Source organism: Xyrauchen texanus, chromosome 33 (assembly GCF_025860055.1).
Source record: "Xyrauchen texanus isolate HMW12.3.18 chromosome 33, RBS_HiC_50CHRs, whole genome shotgun sequence".
NCBI lineage: Eukaryota > Metazoa > Chordata > Actinopteri > Cypriniformes > Catostomidae > Xyrauchen > Xyrauchen texanus.
Genome location: NC_068308.1, coordinates 7,077,338 through 7,101,530, shown reverse-complemented (window position 1 = coordinate 7,101,530; position 24,193 = coordinate 7,077,338). Strand labels below are relative to the sequence as shown.

Genomic DNA, 24,193 nt, shown 5'->3' with positions numbered 1-24,193 from the left:
TTTATGTAAGCAAACATGCACAACCACACTCAGCACTGAAAAGCCAAAATACACACTGGGATATGCAACAGACTGGCCCAAAAAAATCACTCCCTTAAAAATGTGTCTACTGCTCTGTTCCAAAACCTAGTGAGCCGCCATGCTGTCTACTGCCTTCATAGGCAAGTGCCTTTTAAGGCAACATCCTAGCTGAAATGGATCAGCTCATAAGTGACCAATTTGGAATGCACCACATAGGCGACAAATTACTCATGGCAGATTTGAATTTAGAATTTATATACATACAGTCTGAATTTACAGTTTGAGGTATCTTAGAAAGCAGCGTAATCATAATGCCTACCTATGATGTCTTTAAATGCTGCCAATGTAGGCAGCTGACTAAGGTTTGGAACAGAGTCCACTTATCAGGGGACCCGCACTTTATAGTGTCACTATATTTCCTGCAGAGCTGTAAACTCATGCTCCAATGAACAAGGGTCAATAAATATCATCTTGGAACAGGAAGTGCAGTTCAAACCCACAGGCGCACGAATTGTACTCTCTTCTCTCTGAGCACCAGCTTCTGAACAAAGATAATGTGTCAAAGAGGAACTATGCCTACAGGTTTCAACCTCACATTTGTATTGTATACCATTAGTAACAATCAGATTTCATCCTAAAGGAAGTACATTAGTGCTGCATCCATGAAGAGACTCGGGTATTGTCTTTGAAAGTATCAAAGCACTTAACGCCTATAATGGCCTGTGTGAAGTTTACACTAAAAAAGTGCACTGTAATGTATGGTGCCTTTCTCTCTTTGACATCCACTGTACATGTATGTGTAATGCTAAGTGAATGATAATGTACATCAGAGAATGGAAACAGCTATCAGCTGAAGATCAGAACATACACAATGACTTGTAAATGATATGGCTCTAAATGATTTCCACCTATGCATGAATAATTTACCATGCTGGGTATATGTGTTGCTACGCTAACAACTTTAATATGCATACCATACTCTACTAAGCGTAAATATACACAGCACACACAAATATTGGGAAAAACAGACAATAACTTGCTTATAGGTCTTAATTATGGTCGCTAAGTATGAACAACGTAAAACATCATACATGAAGCTGGATATGCTTGTGTGAGACAAATGGATTACTTAAGGTAAGCAACTCTAGGTCTAGGAGCATATGTGCGCGCACGCACGCGCTCACGCAACACACACACACACACACAATAAACTACAACAGGCCAGTACCATCAGTAAGGCTGAAGTACCCCTTCATCGACACAAAATATAAGAAGATATATATCCAAAACAATATCATTTAATATTATCATTAATATAGATTATTACTAGTAAAACATTATATTTAGGGTTTAATTTAGTTATAATGTCCATTTTGCTTTCATATGAAAAAATGCTGTTAATTATAAAAGGTGACCTAACTTGATACATTACAGAACTTTATCATTACTTTTTCATAATTTGGGTCACATTTTTAGCTTTTTAATAATGTACAAATTACATGTGTTCCATCAATAAATATGATGTCTTGTTAAATTACATATATTATATTGCATACATACTGTATGTTTAATTACATGTTTATTATTTTCATGGATAATTTGCATTATTTACAAGTTTTTACATTGATATGTGCAACAAAAGCTAATCTCTTAAAGACTATTGGTGGCAGTTCAGTCCTTGAACACATCTTAGCGCAGGCCTTCTTTAGTCCAACCTTGCTCAATAAGAATCAATGTTTCTTTTTTGTGTTTTTGATCAACAAACTTTAAAGAAAAGAAAAGGTATTAAAACAGATATTATTCAATGACAAATGGATTATGTGGATCTCATCTTTGGACACACATAACATAGGACGTGTAAAACCATACTTTTACTCTCAACACGCAATGAAAAGATTGCTGGTGCCAAAGTTCGCATAGAGTAAAAGATCAAAAATGGGGATTGTTCAAATGAAGATCATGATCAACTGGAAAATTAATATTTTTACCCATCCCTAATTTTAATATATTTAAACCATAAGTGTGATTTTGTTAGGTTCAACATAGCAAAATCCAATTCTCTTCGCATACCCCGATTGGGAATCACTGCAATAGGCTATGAAAAGTAATTTTTATTATTGAAAAATGTGTCTATAATATTAAGGAGACATAAAATCTTCATCCATGTCATTGACAAAACAGGTTGTCCGAGATGATAAAACAAATATATATATATATATATATATATAAAAAAAATCTAAATCTGTGTCAATTTCATAAATGGAAACTTTGTGACCATGCTGGTTTTATACATAAAAAAATAAATAAATGTATAGAATTTGCTACCAAAAATTATTTATCGTAAAAAAAAAAAGTGTTGTGGCGTTGTAACACTCCCCTAAATAAATAAGTGGTATAACACAAAAAAAGGGAACGGTGCTGTTCTAAAGTGATAGAGTTGAGGAAGAAACTACACAAACACGGATATACGAACAATAAACCCAAGTGTATTTACATTAAAGGAAAAGTATATATACAAAACATATAATGGCATGACAATGACTGAGACAGTGATATATGTGTGTGTGTGTGTGTGTGTGTGAATGTAGTAATGTCCGGTATGGAGGTGACTACAGTCTGAAAATCCAGCGTGTACAAACAAACAGTGTAAGATCAGTCTCACCGGAGATATGTTCAGTCCGTGAGCAGGATCAATGTGAAAAGGGTGAGTGTTATAAGTCCCAACAGAATGAGAATCCTAGCGATCGCTATCCGGAATTCCTCCAAGGAACATGCTGTACATGCTCCAAAAAAACAGCCCGCAAAGAAGATAATCCAAGTGCTTGGTCGAAGGTTTGAGAAATAGCTCTCTCGAGTACCAGAATACCGCTTCCTTATATCCCCCACTCCTCGTATTTCCTGTTTACATGTCGCGTGGAAACGTGAGGGGACGTCACGGGAAGTGATCGCGAGAACATGTAAACATCGGCGTCAATCTCACAACAGTAAAGGCAATACAGATTACCGGGCAAAGCAATTAATTCATTGACAACCAACAATTTAGTCAGTTTCAATTATAAGCTTCCCTTATGTGGCAACGTTACAGCGTAACGAAGTAAAAGTTATTAAATACTTTCTTTACTTCCTATATACACTTTCAGGAAAGGTTTTTTCCTCAATTATAACTTTTTTTTTATTACTATTTACTTCAATTATTAACTTATTTTTTTAAATAAAAAAAGTTTAAATGTTTTTTAAACATCAATCATTTATATATATATATATATAAGGAATAATTGACGACCGTTGAATTGTTTAAACATAATGCACACCCGAGGTGGTAATGCCACCTTTCTTATTATTCGGCTTATACTAAAGTTACCACACATTAAGACACATCGTTCAGGGTTTTATCTCAAGATATTTTCAGGTTTTCATCCCTAAAACACTCTTATGAGAGGAACTACTTTCGCCACAAATTCAGCATCCTGCTTTAATACAGCTCAACCTTCGATGCTATTAAGTGAAAACGTCACTTTATAACTAGCAACGGAGAATTGCGAGGCTTGTGCTGCTTTACTGGGGGACTTACTGGAGTAACAATTTAGTGCATTTGTGCGAGTTTGTATTTGAGGGATCGAAAGAGAGAAACAGAAAATTAGACATCTCGCTTCTGGGATTACCTTTATTTGTTGCAGCTCTCGTCAGAATTAGCATCACTTCAAAATCACCAAGATGTGTGTAGGCATATATCAGCTGTAAATCTAAATAACTTATTTTCATCCCCACTGAGATGAAGAGTGCACTGACATGACAACTCTGTTTTTCTCTCACATGGGCCTTAAGTGTGTGCATTATGCATATAATGTCTGTGTGTCCACAAGCGTGGGAGTGTGAGATGGGCAGTGCGAGGGTGTTTCCCACAGATATTTCAGATAACATAGAAACTGTTGTATCAAGTGTATCTAGCTTTGATACAGCTCAAGCCTTCATTGCTAATTAAAAATTTCACATTAGATCTAGCAACGGAGGATGCGCTGCTTTTCAGCATTGGAAAAAAAAAGGTAGCACATGAGGGTGTGTGCACACGTGCGTGCATGAGCGAGTGTAAGTGCGGGGGGCTCTTTTTAACCGAAATTTAAATAAATGTTTAGACATTGTTTTGACATTCTTAACTGATTTACTTTAGTCAATTACTTTGTTTTAATTTATTATTTTGTTGTGGTAACCTGTAGGGCTCTTAGAAATAACTGAAATAATATGACGAAGTGATATGGAACCATTATGCGGTCAAGACCTGGAATTGATTTATAGCTGTGCGTTTCCTTTTTTTTTTTTTCTTTTTTTTTTCTCTCCCCAATTTGGAATGTCCAATTCCCAGAGGTCTCCAAGTCCTCGTGGTGGTAAAGTGACTCGCCTCAATCCAGGTGGCAGAGGACAAATCTCAGTTACCTCCATGACTGAGACCGTCAATCTGTGCATTTTATCAAGTGGCTTGTTGAGCGCGTTAACATGGAGACATAGCGCGTGTGAAAGCCTACGCTATTCTCCGCGGCATCCACGCACAACTCACCACGCACCCCACTGAGAGCAAACCAAATTATAGGGACCACGAGGAGGTTACCACATGTGACTCTACCCTCCCTAGCAACTGGGACAATTTGGTTGCTTAGGAGACCTGGCTGGATTCACTCAGGCACGCCCTGGAATCGATCTCGCAACTCCAGGGGTGGTAGTCAGCGTCAATACTTGCTGAGCTACCCAGGCCCCCAGCCGTGCGTTTCCATGAAAAATAATTGCACAACTTAGAACGTTCGTGAACCAATCATAATCAAGCATTCAACAGAGCCGTGGTATAAATATATATATATATATACACCTGTGTATTTATAACATTTAAATATATATATATTTAAATGTTTCACTGCACATTTTTTAAAGGAAATAATGAAATATTATTCCAAACTACTTATGCTAACATTTGTATTTTCAAGAATTAAAATTTTTAATAAGACTGTTCCCAAATTGGTAACACCACTTAGACTTAATTGATTTTAAGACTTAAAATGACTTCATCAAAGTAGAGGTGTATTCAAGTAATTGTTTTGTGTGAATTACATTTTGTATGTATTTTTGAAAAATGTATAGATCCGGACAAACTATTAGTATTACGGAATTGACCCATACAAAAATGAAATATGCAATTAACAAGGAAATAAAAAACAAGGATTAAAATAGACCATGATGGAAATTTTACATTCTAGTCCATCAAAGTGAGTGAGGATTATTTGTATTGCAACCACTGAGTGGTATATAGTGGTTTATTAGGATAATCCTGACTGACTGAAAGGGACACAGTGGGTATTCTGTACAGGAGTGTCCTAAACCACTAAATAAGAAATTACCTGAGATATTCTTTGGTCATTTTTACCACTTTTAGTGACAGGTATAGTAGAGATCCAACAGTGATAGGGAGAAGAGGGGAAATGGGATCAGGAAATGTTGTGTTTCAAACTCATGTTGACCGCAAGAGAACATATTCTCTTGCTCAATGCATCAGAACATATTTACATTTAGTCATTTAGCAGACGCTTTTATCCAAAGTGACTTACAAATGAGGAACACAAGAAATTTGTCAAACAAAAGTCAACAATATCTGCAGTAACGTACTGCCAAGTTCCAAGAGTAGCTAAAATAGTATAGACGCTAGCACAGAAGAAAGAGACAGACAAGGACAGGTCTGGCAAACAGGTCTGGACAGGACTTTAAATAGATTTTGTGCTAACTGTTGCACTACAGCTCCAACAAAACAGAAAGTAATGCTTGTTTGTTTTGTGAATTAATCGGCATGCAAGCTTCCATGGCTATTTTCATGGTGAAACCCAAGTTAAAATGTAATATAAAATGTAGAGATTATATGGATTTTAATTTACAGTTTTAAATTTTATAAAGGCTTTGTTTGACAGACCTGTCCTTGTTTCCAACACTCCCTGAAGAGTTTCCAGTTGTTGTTGTTGCGATGATCTTTGAGCCACAGCAGCCTGCGTTCGTACAGCCAACAGTGGGGGATGTCAGCATACAGTTTGGGGGGCTCTTCCACTGATTTCTTCCTCTCGGGTTTGGGCTCCTCTACTGGCTCGGGCTTCAGGTTCAGCTTGGTACCACGGCCTGCCGGGATCTTGTTTTCTACCACAGAGGCAATGATGTCATCCAGGATGTTGGGCATGCTGCGACCACTCTTAACAATCTGAGAACACAAGAAATGAAACAGCAAGTTATTTAAGGTCAGTCTTTACAGACTCTACATTTTAGAGTATGCTAGAATAGGTTGCATTTTATAAATGACTGTGACCAATTATGATGTCTACATTAGTCAAATCTCTGTATAATACTTGTGACGGTTCAATGAGTGTTTGTGCAGTGAGTGCTCGTGTGTTTTGTCCCTGAGTTATAGGCTGATTGCTGGGGGGCGTGGTTTTACACCTGAACCAGATTATGGTGTTTTAAAAGACACTGGGTCAAACAGAGAGGAGAGGTCGATGGCCCGCGGGTGTTGCTGTAGCTCTGGGAACTTCCAGAGAGCTCACAGGTCATATGGGACACGGAAGAGCACAATCGCTTCGGAGAGTTGATGTGATGTACTTCCCCGGATGACGATCTTTTGATTTAGACTTTTTGATTATGTTTTGGTTATGTTTGGTTGAACTGACATCATTTGAGCTTGCCACGTACAAATACATGCTGACACACTAACTAACATTTATACTGATTCTTTGACACTACATGTTAATTACTTTATGTAAATAAATCTTATGGTTTATGCAGTGATTGTGTGGCGTTTGCGATCTTTGTTGCGATCTTTGAGAAGAATCGTAACAAAATGGGGGCTCGTCCGGGATCTGAACCCAGGACCTCTCGCACATGACCCTGATGTTTTTTTCTCTTTATTTGAGACTGTAGCGGAAGAAGGCAAATGGCCAAGTGCAGTCCGAGTTATTATGCTTCAAACTGTCATTACAGGCAAAGCACAGGAGGCATACGCAGCGCTTACGATGGAGGACAGAAGGAACTATGATAAGGTAAAAGTGACTATTCTAAAAGCGTATGAGTTAGTTCCTGAGGCATATCGCCAGCGTTTTAGAAGTTGGAGAAAAGGTGAACGGCAAACACATTCTGAGGTGGTAAGAGAACTTGTTTCACATTTTGATCGTTGGTGCAGTGCTTCCGATGTTGATAATTTCGAGAAGTTGCGTAACTTGGTTATTTTAGAACAATTTAAGAACATTGTTCCTGACTATATTGCTACATATATAAACGAAAATAAGCCAAATGACGTGAGTGAAGCTGCAGTCTTGGCTGATGATTACATATTGACACATAAGAACGTGTACCAAGAGGGTCGACCAGGGCGTCAGTATGGTAACTTTAGTGAAAATAGAACGGCATCAAAGAGATTTGAACAATCTTATATTTCAAATTTTGAGAGGAGAAATCGTGGGAAGAGTGACCGAGACTTGGTATGCAATTATTGTTTCAATGTTGGTCATTGGAAAAATAAGTGTCCTATTTTGGCCTCAAAGTTGAAATGTAATCCAAAGAGTAACACGAATGCAAATGTTAGTCCTGTATTGCTGACGGAGACTACAGGAATTAATGATTTTGCGAGTGGTGCTTCTATGGAAGTAGGGAACGCAGTGTCTGAGTCAAAGAGTGATGGTACAATACAGTTTGCACCATTCATTACGGAGGGGTTTGTTTCTTTGATTAATTCAGATAAAAAAGTTCCAGTTAAGATTTTGAGAGATACCGGAGCTTCAGAATCCTTTATTCTTGAATCGGTCCTGCCTTTTTCTGATGTATCTAGTGAAGGGAGGAACGTTTTAATCAGGGAATTGGATTACAGACTCTTTCTGTCCCTTTGCACAGGATGAACTTGACTTCAGAGTTGGTCTGTGGAGAAGTAACCTTGGGAGTCCGTCCATCCTTGCCAGTGGATGGTGTCATGGTAATATTGGGGAATAACTTAGCTGGAGATAGGGTATGGCGAGAGGTAATTCCACCACCTGTGGTAGTGCCCACTCCGTTGATGGAAAAGTCTGATGTGCTAAAGCAAGAATTCCCTGAGGTATTTGTAACGTGTGCAGTAACTCGTTCGAGGAGTCGTGAGGAATCTTGTGAAGAGAAAGAATTGTTTAATTGTGTTGTGCCGGGTTTGTCTACTCTTTTTCCTGTTACTCATAGGGAGCTTATGACTGCACAACAGAACGATCCTGGGTTACAACAACTGTTTGAGAATGTTATTCCATCGCAGGAGATAAGAAGTGCTGCCAGTGGATATTTTATCCAAGATGAGCTACTCTTGAGGAAATTTATTCCCTGTGCTGAAGGGTTTGATTGAGGAATCTGTAATTCAAGTAGTGGTGCCAAAGCAATTTCGAGAGGTGGTAATGCGAGTTTCACATGGTGAAGTTGCTGGTCATTTCGGAGTAAATAAAACGTATAACAGAGTTTTGAGACAATTTTATTGGCCGGGTCTGAAAAAAGATATTTCGGTCTTTATTAAAACATGTCATACCTGTCAGTTAACAGGGAAACCGAATCAGTCTTTGAGACCGGTGCCTTTGTGTCCTATTATGGTCACAAGTAAACCCTTTGAGCACCTAATAATTGACTGCGTGGGTCCATTACCTAAATCTAAATCAGGTAATGTATATTTGCTGACTGTGATGTGCCAAACAACTCGATACCCGGCAGCGTATCCGATTAGAAGAATTACAACTAAAGCAGTTGTGAAAGCGTTAACCCAATTCATCTCTATTTTTGGGATACCGAAGATTATTCAGAGCGATAAAGGGTCTAATTTTACTTCACGTATGTTTGCTGAGATTTTGAGAGTGATTAAGGTCAAGCACAATCAATCAAGCCCATATCACGCCCAAAGTCAAGGTGCGCTTGAACGGTTTCACCAAACATTGAAAGCGTTACTACGTGCTTACTGTGTGGAGTTGAATTGTGACTGGGAGGAGGGTTTACCCTGGTTATTACTTGCAGCTAGAGAGGTACAACAGGAGAGTTTGGGTTTTAGCCCGAATGATCTTGTATTTGGTCACAGTGTACGGGGTCCTCTTTCTGTTTGGAGGGAAGGATTGGTTGAAAAGGATCCTCCTCAGAATTTGTTGGAATATGTAGATGGTTTCCGTGAGACGCTTATTTTTAGCTGGTATGAGTGCTCAGAAAAATCTTGTCGGAGCACAAGATAAGATGAAGAAACACTTTGACAAACATATTGAATGCCGTGTTTTTATGCCGGGTGATCAGGTGTTGGTTTTGTTACCTTCATCTGGATCTCCGTTTTGCGCACGATTTACTGGTCCGTATACTGTTCTTAAAAAATGACTGACCAAAATTATCAAATTGCAACTCCAAATCGGCGTAAGGCTAAACAGTGTTTTCACGTAAATTTACTTAAGCCTTATCATTCTCAGTAAATCTGACACTCAATTGGTTAAGCCAGCTGTTACTGTTGCTGCTGTCCCTCTGGATACTTTTCAACCTTTTTCTGTAGAGGGAGGGAGGATGTGATTGTACCTGGAGACTGTGTTTTGCTTCCAAGGTTAAAGAATTCAGAGACCCTTCAGAGTCTAGATGCATTGTTGGCACATTTGTCAGAGTTTAAAAAGTCAGAATTGATAGAGTTGTTGTTTGATTTTCCTAGTTTGTTTGCAGATGTGCCCACCCGTACGCATTTGATCCAGCATGATGTGGATGTGGGAGAGGCGAGACCTATCCGTCAGCGTTTTTATAGGGTTCCTATCAACAAGCGGAATGTGTTGGAGTCAGAGGTTCAGTATATGCTTGAGAATGAGATTGCTGTTCCTTCATGCTCCAGTTGGGCTTCACCATGCTTGTTGGTAAAAAACCAGATTCTACTTATAGATTTTGCACTGATTACCGCAAATTAAACGCTATTACTAAACCTGATGCTTTTCCACTTCCTCGAATGGAGGATTGTGTGGATCAGGTGGGGTCTCGCGAGTTCAGTAAGCAAATTAGACCTTCTAAAGGGATATTGGCAGGTGCCTTTAACTCCCAGAGCTCAAGAGATAACTGCATTCATTACACCATCAGGGTTATATTCTTACTCTGTTATGAGTTTTGGTTTGAGAAATGCACCCGCAACCTTCCAGAGATTGATGAATAAAGTGGTATTCGGCCTGGAGGGTTGTGCGGTATATTTGGATGATGTTATTGTGTTCAGTGATACATGGGAACAACATTTGGTACATCTCCGTGCGCTTCTGCTGCGTTTAGCTGAGTCATGTCTGACAGTTAACTTGGCAAAATGCGAGTTTGCCAAGGGTACTGTCAGATATTTGGGGAAAGAAGTTGGACAGGGTGAGGTGCGTCCTGTTCAAGCTAAAGTGGCGGCTATTCAACAATTTCCTCCTCCATCAACAAAGAAGGAGTTAATGCGTTTTTTAGGGATGGTTGGGTATTACCGGGGTTTTTGTCAAAATTTTTCAACTGTTGTTTCTCCGTTAACTGATCTCCTTAAGGGTGCTGTTAATTTTGTTTGGAGTACAAATTGTCAGAAGGCGTTTGAACATGTTAAAATGTTATTAACTGTTGCTCCTGTTTTAGCTGCCCCTAGGCTGGATAAGCCATTTAAGATACAAGTAGATGCAAGCCAGATTGGTGCTGGAGCCGTCCTATTACAGACTGGTGAGAGTGGACTTGACCATCCTGTAAGTTTTTTTCTCGTAAGTTTAATACTTACCAAAGGAACTATTCTGTAATAGAGAAGGAAGCATTATCCTTAATTTGGGCTCTTCAGCATTTTGATGTGTACGTGGGGGCGGATTACCTGTGGAGGTTTATTCTGATCATAACCCTTTAACGTTTTTACACTCTTTACAGTCTCCGAGTCAGCGGTTAATGCGCTGGATTCTCTTTTGCAGCCTTACAGTTTAACTGTAAAACACATCAAGGGAACTGAGAACGTAGTGGCAGATGCGTTATCTCGTGTTCCTGAGTAGATTGAATGGTGTACTGTAGGTGTTTTAACAGTCGTTACTATTTTTCTGTGCGCTCTGTTTGTTACCTTAATATGCTTTCAGGATCCAGATTGCGGAAATAAATTGAGTAATCTAGGAGATTAGAGGTGACTGTGGGAAAACACTGGTAACACGGGAATCGGACTTCATAAAGAATGTTTTGAAAGGAAAGTATGATTTGTTTATTTTATTTTTCAGATTTTTGTTTTTGAGAAGTTCTGAGGATCCTTATTAGATATCGGATCTTTTAAAGGGGGTGTGTGACGGTTCAATGAGTGTTTGTGCAGTGAGTGCTCGTGTGTTTTGTCCCTGAGTTATAGGCTGATTGCTGGGGGCGTGGCTTTACACCTGAACCAGATTATGGTGTTTTAAAAGACACTGGGTCAAACAGAGAGGAGAGGTCGATGGCCCATGGGTGTTGCTGTAGCTCTGGGAACTTCCAGAGAGCTCACAGGTCATATGGGACACGGAAGAGCACAATCGCTCGGAGAGTTGATGTGATGTACTTCCCGGATGACGATCTTTTGATTTAGACTTTTTGATTATGTTTTGGTTATGTTTGGTTGAACTGACATCATTTGAGCTTGCCACGTACAAATACATGCTGACACACTAACTAACATTTATACTGATTCTTTGACACTACATGTTAATTACTTTATGTAAATAAATCTTATGGTTTATGCAGTGATTGTGTGGCGTTTGCGATCTTTGTTGCGATCTTTGAGAAGAATCGTAACATACTGTATAAAGTAGCTACAAAAAATGTCATTGCTTTAGACAGCAAAATATAAAAAAACAAGTACGTGTCCAAATACTTTGTCTTCATTTTAAACCTAACAGAACACTAAAAAGTGTGCTTGTGCTATCTTTATTATACATAAGTGTCACTTGGTTTGACACTTTTTCTAATGCAATGACATTCGTGTGGCTTAAGTGTCAAAACATTTTGGGGCCACTGTACAATATAGAGTACATGCTGCAATCTCTGTATATTAGTCTCTGTATACTTGTATACACTGGGGGCCTAATGTTTGGAATAATGTAAAGATTTAGCTGTTTCGGAAAGAAATTAGTACTTTATTTCACCAAAGTGGCATTCAACTGATCCCAAAGTATAGTCAGGACATTACTGATGTAAAAAAAACAGCACCATCAATATTTGGAAAAAAGTCATTTATGATCAAATCTATACAGGCCCCATATCCAACAGCCATCACTCCAACAGCTTATCCTTGAGTAATTATGCTAAATTGATAAGTTAGTATTAGATAATCACTTGCCATTATATCAAACACAGTTGAAAGCTATTTGGTTCATTAAATGAAGCTTAACATTGTCTTTGTGTTTGTTTTTGAGTTGCCACAGTAACAATAGGACATAGCATGTCTTAAGGTTAATATTAGGCCAAAAATTAAACGGCTTTCTCTAGAAACTCATCAGTCAATCATTGTTTTTAATGCTTGAAATGGCCAAAAAAGGTTTAATCTGTAGGTATTGGTTTACTCTCTGACCTGAGAGGCAGTAGAGTAGACAGGAGCGAATGCGATGCCAGCATCTGTGGAGCCCAGGCGCAGTTTGCCGGCAGTGGTGGTGAGGAGGTCTCGGAGGGTGGAACCCTGCTCCAGGGATGACGCTTTACTGTGCAGAGACTCTAAAGCATCTGACTGGTCCTTCTCCTCCTTTATCGTCCCTGCAACAGACTCTTTGTTCTCTGCAGGAGAGAAGCACAGGCATACAGCTGTTTAAACCTTAGGTGTCAATATCTTTCACATTGTTTAAAGGTGCAATATGTAACAATTTTCATGAAATATTCACAATTATTTTGCCAATGTGTGAATGGCTTGTAACGCAACTTAAAAATTTGCCCATCCCAGACTTCCTAGTTTGCCTATTAAAGCCTGTAGACCGATTTGCATGCGAAGGGAGCGGGTCGCTTTTGCCTGGAAAATCCAAAGGATGAGACGTTTATGCGCACTCGAAAGCCTTGCCTCAGACAGTAAAAGCTTCTCTTCCACTATTCAAAAGCAACACTAGATAACGTTACCTTACAGATGAAATCCAGCAAACTTCCAGCTCCCAGCACAACACCATCTCATACACAAACTCAGAGTAAGCCCAAAAAAACATTTATCTACTGAATTATTAATGGAATCAAAAATTAAACATTTACTGAGAGTAAAAAGGGCCAAATTTTATTTTGTTGTTTTAAAGCATCTTACAATATGAAATTGTGTGAATGGTGAAAAAAAAAGTGCTATGAAAAAAGTGACGTGAAACACCACAAATGTATACTTCTCACAAAGTGCAATTAAAGCACTACTGGCTAAATGAAGAAACTTCTATATGTTACACTGGGCAACAAACTGAATGTATGCCAAAGACCACAGGGTTGATGGTCTTTTAAATGCAGTTCATTTGGAGAGAGCAGCCTGTTCGGCATGTGAGACCAGCTGAAGAACTAGATAAACATGTGGTTAGGTGGGCTCTTTAGACTGTGGGATCTCAGGACTAAAAAGGCCTGTAATGTATACCACTAAATATGAGGATTGTGGAATGCTGGCTGCCTGTCAAGCATGCTCATGCTCGCAGAGAAAGGAAAAACACAGGGTCAGATGGCACACCCCTGTCTGCTATTGCTTCAACCATGCTTCAAGTCAGGGTTATTTTAGTTTAGCCTATTTAAAAATACAATTTATTTCTACTTTATCTTATATTTGTCCTTTTATAGTTGGTTTAGTTTAGTTTTAAATTTAGTTAGTGTGATTTAATTTTGTTATAGGTTGCATTGGAGCAACTACAGATTTGGTTAACTTTCTCCCTCTCAGTCTCTGTTTATGCACTGCGATTTTCTGTTAAGTAACATCAAATGACAAATGACAACTTCCGTACATCAAAAATGGAACAAACATTAGCTATCTACTACCCGGACCAATTATCAGCACGGCTCAATCGACAGACCAGCACGAGCGCAGAGCAGCTGCGATTTTATTTGCAGACCGCTCTCGAGCCCTGAATCAAAACAGTGCTGAAAAAAACAGTGAGAAGCACAGAACATTTTTTAAATCGGCAAAGAATTCTCAGGTGCAAACCTCTATAAGTTTACTAACTGTATCAATTATAGTACTTTAGTTGATATTATCACTTCTACAGCTCTACTAAATTAATGTATAGTAGGCTACATTGGAAGAGTGAGGGAATATAATACATTTTTGTTACAACCTTGGAAGTTTCTAAATGTTTATATTTTGTATTTTTTATGTTTAGGGTACAGTTTTTCATAAAAAAATAAAAATAATAAAAATGCCATTATTTTTGTTTATAGAAATCATGGTAGTGAAGATCCATGCCTCCATGTGGTCACCATGGTCTTGTTACAGAAAGACACCACTGTTAAAAATATAAAAAAAACTTTGTAAGATTTTCACAAGGGGAAATGTAAAATAGAATCAAGGTATTTCAATCTTGGACCTTTGTAAATTGTGGACAAAGCTAGAAACTTTCTTTCTGTGTAACATCTGTTCTCTTCTGCTCTCTGATTGTACACTTTAAAAAGTTTTAAGATTTACGCATTTCAATTTCATAACAAATTTCCATAAAATTGAATTGAGTAATCTTTAACAAAATAAAATAAAAAATTTAAATATTTTAAATATTAATAAAAAATATATTACACAATTGAATTTGATGAAATTGAAATGCGTAAATCCTAAAAATAGACTTACATTTTTTTTTTTTGAGTGTGAGAAAATCTAAATGGTTTGGTTTGCCTTCAGAAATTCCAAGAGATGACTGAACTTAAATCAATAAGAGCCTGATGAAAGGAGTCTCAACTCTGTCAGAATAATCAAGCCATAGATATCAGGTGTAAACTTTTTGTTTTATCGATAGATAACCTTACTGTTGATTTCTCTGAACTGCAGAATCCACAGTTATCACTATATTTTCATGTAATTAAGATTTTATAATACACGGTGAATAAAAAAATGAAACTAAAATGATATAAATTTTATATTATATTTAAAAAAAAATATATATTTTAGTTAAGTTAGTTTTGAAGTCATGAAAATTGATTTTAGTTTAAAGTTTTTCCAATGATACTAGTTTCAGTTTTTATTACAGTTAATGAAAATGTTTTCATTTAGTTTTCATGAATTATATTTTCATTGCCTGAGGTTGGATTGTTTAAGCACTATCATTCGGTACCCACCCTTCTTTTCCTCACGGGACTTCTGCTCGGCAAGATCGGCAAGGAAGTGCAGTGGCGACTGGGACTCAGGCGGGGTGAACTTGCTATCATTGCTGGTGTTGCTGGCAGGACTGCTCCCTCCGTTGGCCTCCACCTTTAATGAGGAGTTCTGCTGGCCGCTCTCAAGCTTACACGGAGAGATCTTGTTGCTGTGATTGAGCATGTTCTGTAAAACCTGTGAAAACAGAGAGAGTGTGTCAGACACAGCACAGCGCTTTGAGGAGATGGACTACAGTCTGAGGAACATGCACAGAGGAATAAACATTCAGAGGTTTATTGAGCAGGACTGAATTCAACATTACAAAGCAAAACAGAATGTGAAAAAAAGCACTTTAATTGGTGAAGTACATTGCATCCGAAAGTATTCACAGTGCTTCACTTTTTCCACATTTTCTTATGTTACAGCTTTATTCCAAAATTGATTAAATTCATTATTTTCCTCAAAATTCTACAAACAATACCCCATAATGACAACCTGAAAGAAGTTTGTTTGAAATCTTTGCAAATGTATTAAAAATATAAAACAAACAAAAAAAAAAAATCACATGTATTCACAGCCTTTGCTCAATACATTGTTGAAGCACCTTTGGCCCCAATTACAGCTTAAAGTCTTGAGTATGATGCTACAAGCTTGGCACACCTATTTTTGGCCAGTTTCTCCCAATCTTCTTTGCAGGACCTCTCAAGCTCCATCAGGTTGGATGGGGAGTGTCGGTGCACAGCCATTTTCAGATCTCTCCAGAGATGTTCAATTGGGTTCAAGTCTGGGATCTGGCTGGGCCACTCAAGGACATTCACAGAGTTGTCCCGTAGCCACTCCTTTGTTATCTTGGCTGTGTGCTTAGGGTTGTTGTCCTGTTGGAAGATGAACCTTCGCCCCAGTCTGAGGTCCAGAGCGCTCTGGAGCACATTTTCATCAAGGATGTCTCTGTACATTGCTACATTCATCTTTCCCTCGGTCCTGACTAGTCTCCCAGTTTCTGCCACTGAAAAACATCCCCACAGCATGATGCTGCCACCACCATGCTTCACTTTAGGGATGGTATTGGCCGGTTGATGAGCGGTGCCTGGTTTCCTACAGACATGATGCTTGCCATTCAGCCCAATCTTTGTTCAATCTTTGTTTCATCAGACCAGAGAATTTTCTTGTGGTCTGAGAGTCCTTAAGGTGCCTTTTGGCAAACTCCAGGCGGGCTGTCAGGTGTCTTTTACTGAGGAGTGGCTTCCGTCTGGCCGCTCTACCATACAGGCCTGTTTGGTGGAGTTCTGCAGAGATGGTTGTCCTTCTGGAAGGTTCTCCTCTCTCCACAGAGAAACGCTGGAGCTCTGTCAGAGTGACCACCAGGTTTTTGTTAACCTCTCTGACTAAGGTGCTTCTCCCCCAATCGCTCAGTTTGGCAGGGGGGCCAGCTCTAAGAAGAGTCCTGGTGGTTCCAAACGTCTTCCATTTACATATGATGGAGGCCACTGTGCTCATTGGGACCTTCAATGCTGGAGACATTTTTCTTCAATCCTGTCTCAGAGGTTTACAGACAATTCCTTGGACTTCAAGGCTTGGTTTGTGCTTTGACAAGCACTGTTAACTGTGGGACCTTATATAGACAGGTGTGTTCCTTTCCAAATCATGTCCAATCAACTGAATTTACCGCAGGTGGACTCCAATCAAGTTGTAGACACATCTCAAGGATGATTAGTGGAAACATGATTTAACTGAGTTCAATTTTGAGTGTCATGGCAAAGGCTGTGAATACTTGTACATGTGATTCTTTCGGTTTTCATTTTTAATAAATTTGCAAAGATTTCAATAAAACTTCTTTCACGTTGTCATTATGGGGTATTGTTTGTAGAATTTTTAGGAAAATAATGAATTCAATCCATTTTGGAATAAGGCTGAAACATAACAAAATGTGGAAAAAGTGAAGCGCTGTGAATACTTTCCGGATACACTGTACAATGGGTCTTAATAATACACCTCTTAAATTCAGGTGTAATTAATTGTACAGGCCTCGGCTGATGCAGCAAATTGAAGGTGTTTGTTAATTTTCTCAGTCATGGTTAGGATGGAACAATCACAGTCATTTCTGATGACTGAATTTGACATTGTATTAATAATTTTGCAACAGTTTTGCATTTCAGGTCAAATCTACCATCAGCCTTGCCAATGGATAATAAAGATGTTCTGTTTTCAAACACACACACACACACACACACACACACACACACACACACACACACACACACACACACACACACCCATGTTTGTTTTCCTATCCTTATGAGGACTTTCCATAGACATAATGATTTTTATACCGTGCAAACTATAGATTCTATCCCCTAAACCTAACATAACCCCTAACCCTAATCATCACAGGAAACTTTCTGCATTTTTACATTTTCAATAAAACATTGTTTAGTATGATTTTTAAACGATTTGAAATATGGGGACACTAGTCTATGTCCTCATAAAGCACATTTATAGCATAATAACCTTGTGATTACCAGTTTATAACTTACAAAATTGTCCTGGTATATCACAAAAACGCACACACACACACACACACACACACACACACACACACACACACACACACACACACACACCTGAGAGATGCCATTGGTGGACGGCAGTTTGTTGAGTATCATGTTCTGTTTCCCAGTACACGAGCAGTGTGATTTAATGGCGTACTTCTCCCTGAGCATGTGCATAGCGTTCACCAAGTCTGTCAGAACTAAAACACACACAAAACATCAGAAAACTGAATATGAAGTACTTCTCTGTGTTCTTGTTCTTTTTTTTTAACTCCTTCCAAAGGCATAACTAAAAGCAAGATGAAATCTGGCATCATGATGGAGTGGAAGCGTCTCTTTCCATACCAGTTCCTGGAATGATCTGTGTTGGCATCAGGTGCTTGTGATCATGTGGCTGTCCTTTTACACACTTCAACCAGGTGTACAGCTCTTTGTCTGTGGAAAAATGAAAGGCACATTACTCACAGAGAGACACAGCATTTAAATGTGAATGCCGTGGTTTCTGCCATTTTTTCCTGCAGAGGAAACGTGGTGTTTATACTTCAAAGTAAAAATGGAGCTGTGAGCCTTGTGGGATAGGATACACAGGCATGATTCAGCAAAAATGACACCTCAGAGCCAGAGTTTCATTTAATGCCGAGGCAGAATACTGGGGATGACATAACTAGCTGAAGACAGGGAAAGGGAGACTTTAATGAGGACAGAACTATGCCTCAAGCCCCTGAGACAGCCGAGCCACACAGTCCAAGAATGACTGCAAAATCCTACAGCATGCACACACACACACACACACACACACACACACACACACAGGCCCCATCAATGAAAGAGAACCCACCTTTAGGACACTAGACTGTGATGCCACTGGCACATGCATCTGCAAAGCATTGTTGCAAATTAACTTTTTCAGGGTTCCCTCCTTTTGACCAATGCATTTACAAGATATTTCCATGACTCATTCAGTCACCTGTGTTTTCTACATATTAATCATTTTATAGTGATTTTTCACACAAATTCTTTTTTTTTTTTAATTCCATGACTTTCCCATGCATGGAAATCATACTTTATACATTACCTGTTATTTATAGGTTTTCTACGATGTGGGGACTGACACACCAATGTATGGGCTAATAAAAACAATTATCTTTGCAATCGGAGTTTGGCCAATGGTTAAAAACATAGAGCTTTTGTTTCAGTGTTTTATTTATTTTTTAAATAGTGGTTTATTTACTTTGAAACACTGAAAACATGGAGAAACATAAGAGAAAAAGTTATTTCAATTTCTTTAGATGCTGTGTAATTACTTAACAGTGATTTAAACAAATGTAGCATAATAAATCAGAACCATTAAAATACTGATATTGGCAGTTAAATTCTAAATTATCAGATATCGGCACATCAAGTGGAAACCCTGCTTTTTTATCTTCATATTAGGGATGGGCATGAGTACCTTGCGGAATCTGATGCTGCTACTATTCAAAGTTGTACGTGGCATATTCCTTCTTTGTATCTCCAACCATAAAGCAGAGTTCTTCTTTTTTAAAGATAACAACCTCTGTGCTTTTACCATAGGAGAGAGTGCAACAGTCTACTTCTGCATTATGACAGTAAGGCACAGTTTGCAGATACCATACAACTGAATGGGGAGATCCATAAACTGATGCCTACCAGTCGCAAAGTTGTTTGTGTTTTCTCTAATAAAACTGCAATTGTTTTGTAGTAAACTGTATTGTTCAGTGTAAAACATGTTGAAGATTAGTAGACAGGCAGTCAAGTCATTAAGCGATGAGCTGTTTTCTCACAAAGGCAGTTTATTTAGCACACTAAAGAATGTCCTCCATAGACATCCATTAAAAAAAAATGCATGTTTACCGCCCATAAGGGACCGCCGCATTATACATTGCTAAGCTAACCTTGTAGGCTCCCCTTAATAGAAGGGTTCTGAATAAAGGCCTGGTGCTCAAAAAATTATGTATAAGGAAACAAAAATAATATTTTAAATTACCCATTTTATCCCAAGAACCCACAAAAAATTAAAAATCAATATAATAGAAGTATCGGTATCAACAATATTGGACTTTATTGGTATCAGATCGAAAACAAAATAAGTGGATTCACCCATCCTTACTCCTAAGCAACCAAATTGGCCCGGTTGCTAGGGAGGGTAGAGTCACATGGGTTACCCTTCTTGTGATCACGATATAGTGGTTCTCGCTCTCGATGGGGTGAATGGTAAGTTGTGCATGGAGATTCCGGAAATGTTCCCTAAATCTGAGAATTGTTTTTTCCAGCTCCATTCCACACAGCCAGGTCAATCAAGGTGTGGTTGGAGGACCACCGGAGGACCACACCGTCATGGCCAGCCCAATCGCCACACCTGAGCCACATTACATTAAACACCTCTGGAATGTGATCATGAAGAAGATGGATGGCCACAAGCCATCAAACAAAGCCAAGCTGCTTGAATTTTGTGCCAGGAGTGGCATAAATTCACCCAACAGCAATGTGAAAGACTGGCCGAGAGCATGCCAAGACGCATGAAAGCTGTGATTGAAAATCAGGGTTATTCCAACAAATACTGATTTCTGGACTCTTCCTAAGTTAACCTCTTCCCAATCCTGTAAAATTAGCCTAAAACGCCTAATCAAGGCATACCCAAAGTAAATTTAAAGCTGTTCTTGAACCGTTTGGAGTACATGCATGGTTTTGGTCACATTTGAAAGGGGATACTCTGAAGTTTTTTCTCCAGCAGTCAGAATTACTGTAAGTGCTACTGGTTTTGAGTAATAGAAGTTTGAACACAATGAAATAGAATTTTTTTTTTCCGCCTGAAATTTTTTTTGCATACAGATGCCTGCAGATGACTATAACTTGTAGCTATTAGCTCGAGAACACAATGGGATCACAGCATGAATCCTTACCTAGTCCAGGTTCAAATGTTATAACAATATCATAAAAAAATGAATATTTTACACATGTTTTTCTAAGGGTACACCCAGGCGTTTTACAAAAGTGCCTTTTGGATACTCCAAAAGGACACTTTGGAAACCTAGGACAAAAAGGCTGCAACTTTTGAACGCTTCAACGTACAGTCATAATTTTGGGCTCTAATGAAAGATGACACTTAGAGCTATCATATTCCATATCCAGATCCACTATTAGTTTTGCTGACACAGAGTAACTGATGCATAAACACATTAGAGTGCCTTTTCCCTTCTTGAAACTAAATGTTGTGCATATAAAAGAGTCAAAACTAGTGCTATGGTGGACAATTTGTTTATATAAAAAATACACAACAAACTATTTACATTAATTTTTACATAAAGTATTTACAAACCATTATAAAATTGTACATGTTTCTAGCAACATGCCAGTCATTGTAGCAGTCACATTTGTGTACAAAGCACATAGGCACAACACAGGAGAGTACTTCACTGGTGTCTTTGCATGACACTGCCTGCACTTCAGACGACCAGCGGTGCAAGATTTGGTGATGTGCAACGGCCTGTGATGTGCTCTTCGTGGAGCAGGAGATACGGGTCTGGCTGTGGATTGAGACCCCAACTCTGCCATGCTCCTCAGCAAGGGTCTCTCTGAAAGCCCTCCTCTCTTGATGAGGTGCTGTCCTGCTGCTCCACTTTATGTGGCCGCTTGCTGAGTTGGGGATAATAAATAAATGTAATTTACAAAGCTAGACACAACTTTTCCATCTTTTCTGTATTTTATATATATATATATATATATATATATATATATAGTTTTTCTTTTCGAGTGTGTAAAAATTTATTATTGTATGTATATTTACTGTAAATACTGTATACTTTGCCAATGTACTATGGAACAAAGAGATGGGCCTACACCTCCCCCATGAATTCAGCATTGTAACAAATAGATGGCCCTACACCTCCCCCACCTCCCGCATTGTAACAAATAGACTCTCAAACACAACATATATTCTTATTTTCAACTTATATTTATTGATTTATTTACATTATATATATATATATATATATATATATATATATATATATTTACAGTAAATATACAAAACATCTATATAGCATGTCAATAGATCTGAAACAAACAATGAACTAAAAACACGCACAAACGGTTCAAACACTCACTGAGGAAACACACGACAAAGGGTAATTACAAAGCGTGTATTCATTATTCAAACTAAAGCTTATTTATGCGGAATATACAGTAATATATGTTATAAACACAAGAAAACACTTACTTGTCCAGAGCCATGTCTCATCTCTCCATCTGCCTCTGAATCATCTGTATTGTTTTCAGAAATTTCATCTCCAAACTCAGAATTTTGACAATGAATGCCTTCTTATATCACATCCTGGGGTGAAAATCCTGTTTTTCAGCGTCCGTTTCACCATATTTAAATCGCCAAATGTGTAAACAGTTCCAAAGCAGCTCTGCATGCATTTACGCGTGAGGCGCACAGCAGTGGGTAAACTCGAGGAAACTTTGCGCACACACACAACAGAGCCGTCCTCTAATCGTTCCACTAAAGCCGCATATCACTGTTTTCAGAATTTCATTGGCTATACGATGCGTCAGTCATTTCCACTCTTCAATGTAATTGGTTTGATCAGTAAACAAAGGAAAGTGGGTATGCCCTTACACTCGACACAGATGGTGGTTGGGTATTGAAGGCTGTGGACAGGACATGGAAGCTCCTATTGGGTCAAATGAGGTGTCAATCGAAAGGTCAGAGTGCGTGCTTCCATTTTGATACCGGATATAGGAAATGTTTACATCTGAACTGAAGTTATTACCGGTAATATGTGAAAGATTAGGCACAGCTGCCAGGTGCTTTGAAATGATGCAACAAGAGTCTGTGGATATTTATTGATGTAATACTGTGATTTGGACTAAACATTTTACTTGATTTGATCATTTGGACATTTGACAATGAAACAACACCGTTTTTGTCGGGAAGTTATGGCTCAGTGTACAACTATGAGGCATCATAGGTGAGTTGCCTAAATTTTGTTATTGGTTGTTTATTTGGTGGTCTGACAAAGATATAGATTGTACTTGCTGTTGTGATTGTATCTTAAAATGGTTTATATCAATAGAAAATCAAGAAATGTAGCTTTCCAAAGATATGTGGCATGTGTACCAATGTAACACACAGCTGTTTTATCGCATACTTTTATTTTGTACATTTAAGGGCCCGTCCACGGGCCTAGATTTCCATGGCGTTAAAACATTATTATTGTGTTGTTTAAATAATCAGTGGTACAACACTTTTTTTTGTAATTGACCAATTGTCATTTTCTTCAAATAAATGCTCTAAATGACAATATTTTTATTTGGAATTTGGGAGAAATGTTGCCAGTACTTAAAATAATAAAACAAACATGTTAATTTTACTCAAAGACATACCTATAAATAGTAAACTTAGAGAAACTGGTAATTTTGCAGTGGTCTCTTATTTTTTCCCAGAGCTGTATATGTGTACATAAGCATTTCTGCCCCAAGCCCTGGTTAATTTCTGACCCTGTTGCTCATGTTCCAGAGCTAACACAGCAAGCAGGAGTGTACAAGCCCAGTCAATGTTCAAAGGTGAATATGAAAATGACAACTGACCTTTTGTGCTCTTCCTCTCCTTGGCCTTGTAACAGTCCAAACACACCACAAATCCACATTTTTGGCAGACCCAGTGAATGTTAAACAATGTGGCTTCACATGCGTCGCAGCTCTCTCTCACGCCGCGCACCGCTCTCTTCCAGGCAATCGTGGCTGCAGATCAAACCAAACAGGAGTTGGTTGAAATGGACATTCTTGCTTTTAAGAGTTCATTTATGACAAATTAATTTAGATTTCCATTTTTCAAAATTATAACCGTATTGTTCTAACTATGGAATATGACTGGATGATCCATGTTTTAAGCCATTGTTGAACTTCCAAAAATAGTCAATATGTGCACAACTGTGACTGCACATTGGCTGCATCTATATTATTGTGGCAAGTTGCTACGTTAGGCTGATGAACATTATTTATATAATCGCCTCAGAATGTAAGGTCAGTCTGATGTATAAAAAAAACAATAAACCTACATGTGTTTTTACCACATAAAAATTACAGATGCATGGCCTCTCTTGGTTTATTGTTTTAGTAAGCTGTAAACGTTAAAATACTCACTGTTTCAAAAGTATAGTCATAAGACATAAACAATATGCGTGTTAAAATGATTTTAGTGTGATAAATTGCTTACCATCCTTTTCTGTGTACAGTTGTAAAACTGGCTATAACTTTGTTGCTATGCATTGTAATGTCAACAAACTAAAACCCTAAAATTACTGTGAAAATGGTGACTTAACTTACAGGTCAAATAATC

General features: G+C 38.3%; 1 protein-coding gene across 4 annotated transcripts in view; it reads right to left on the bottom strand.

Moving 5' to 3' along the window:
• The window catches only part of LOC127626585 (probable JmjC domain-containing histone demethylation protein 2C), a 267,636-nt gene that overhangs the window by 7,701 nt on the left and 235,742 nt on the right, over positions 1-24,193 (bottom strand). For all 4 annotated transcript variants that reach the window (XM_052102476.1, XM_052102477.1, XM_052102478.1 and 1 more), the window contains 6 exons: positions 23,443-23,595; positions 18,178-18,267; positions 17,905-18,032; positions 15,265-15,478; positions 12,569-12,768; positions 5,969-6,247 (listed from right to left, as the gene is read on the bottom strand). In XM_052102476.1, coding sequence (XP_051958436.1) covers positions 5,969-6,247; positions 12,569-12,768; positions 15,265-15,478; positions 17,905-18,032; positions 18,178-18,267; positions 23,443-23,595 — 1,064 coding nt within the window. The remainder of the gene's footprint in view (positions 1-5,968; positions 6,248-12,568; positions 12,769-15,264; positions 15,479-17,904; positions 18,033-18,177; positions 18,268-23,442; positions 23,596-24,193) is intronic.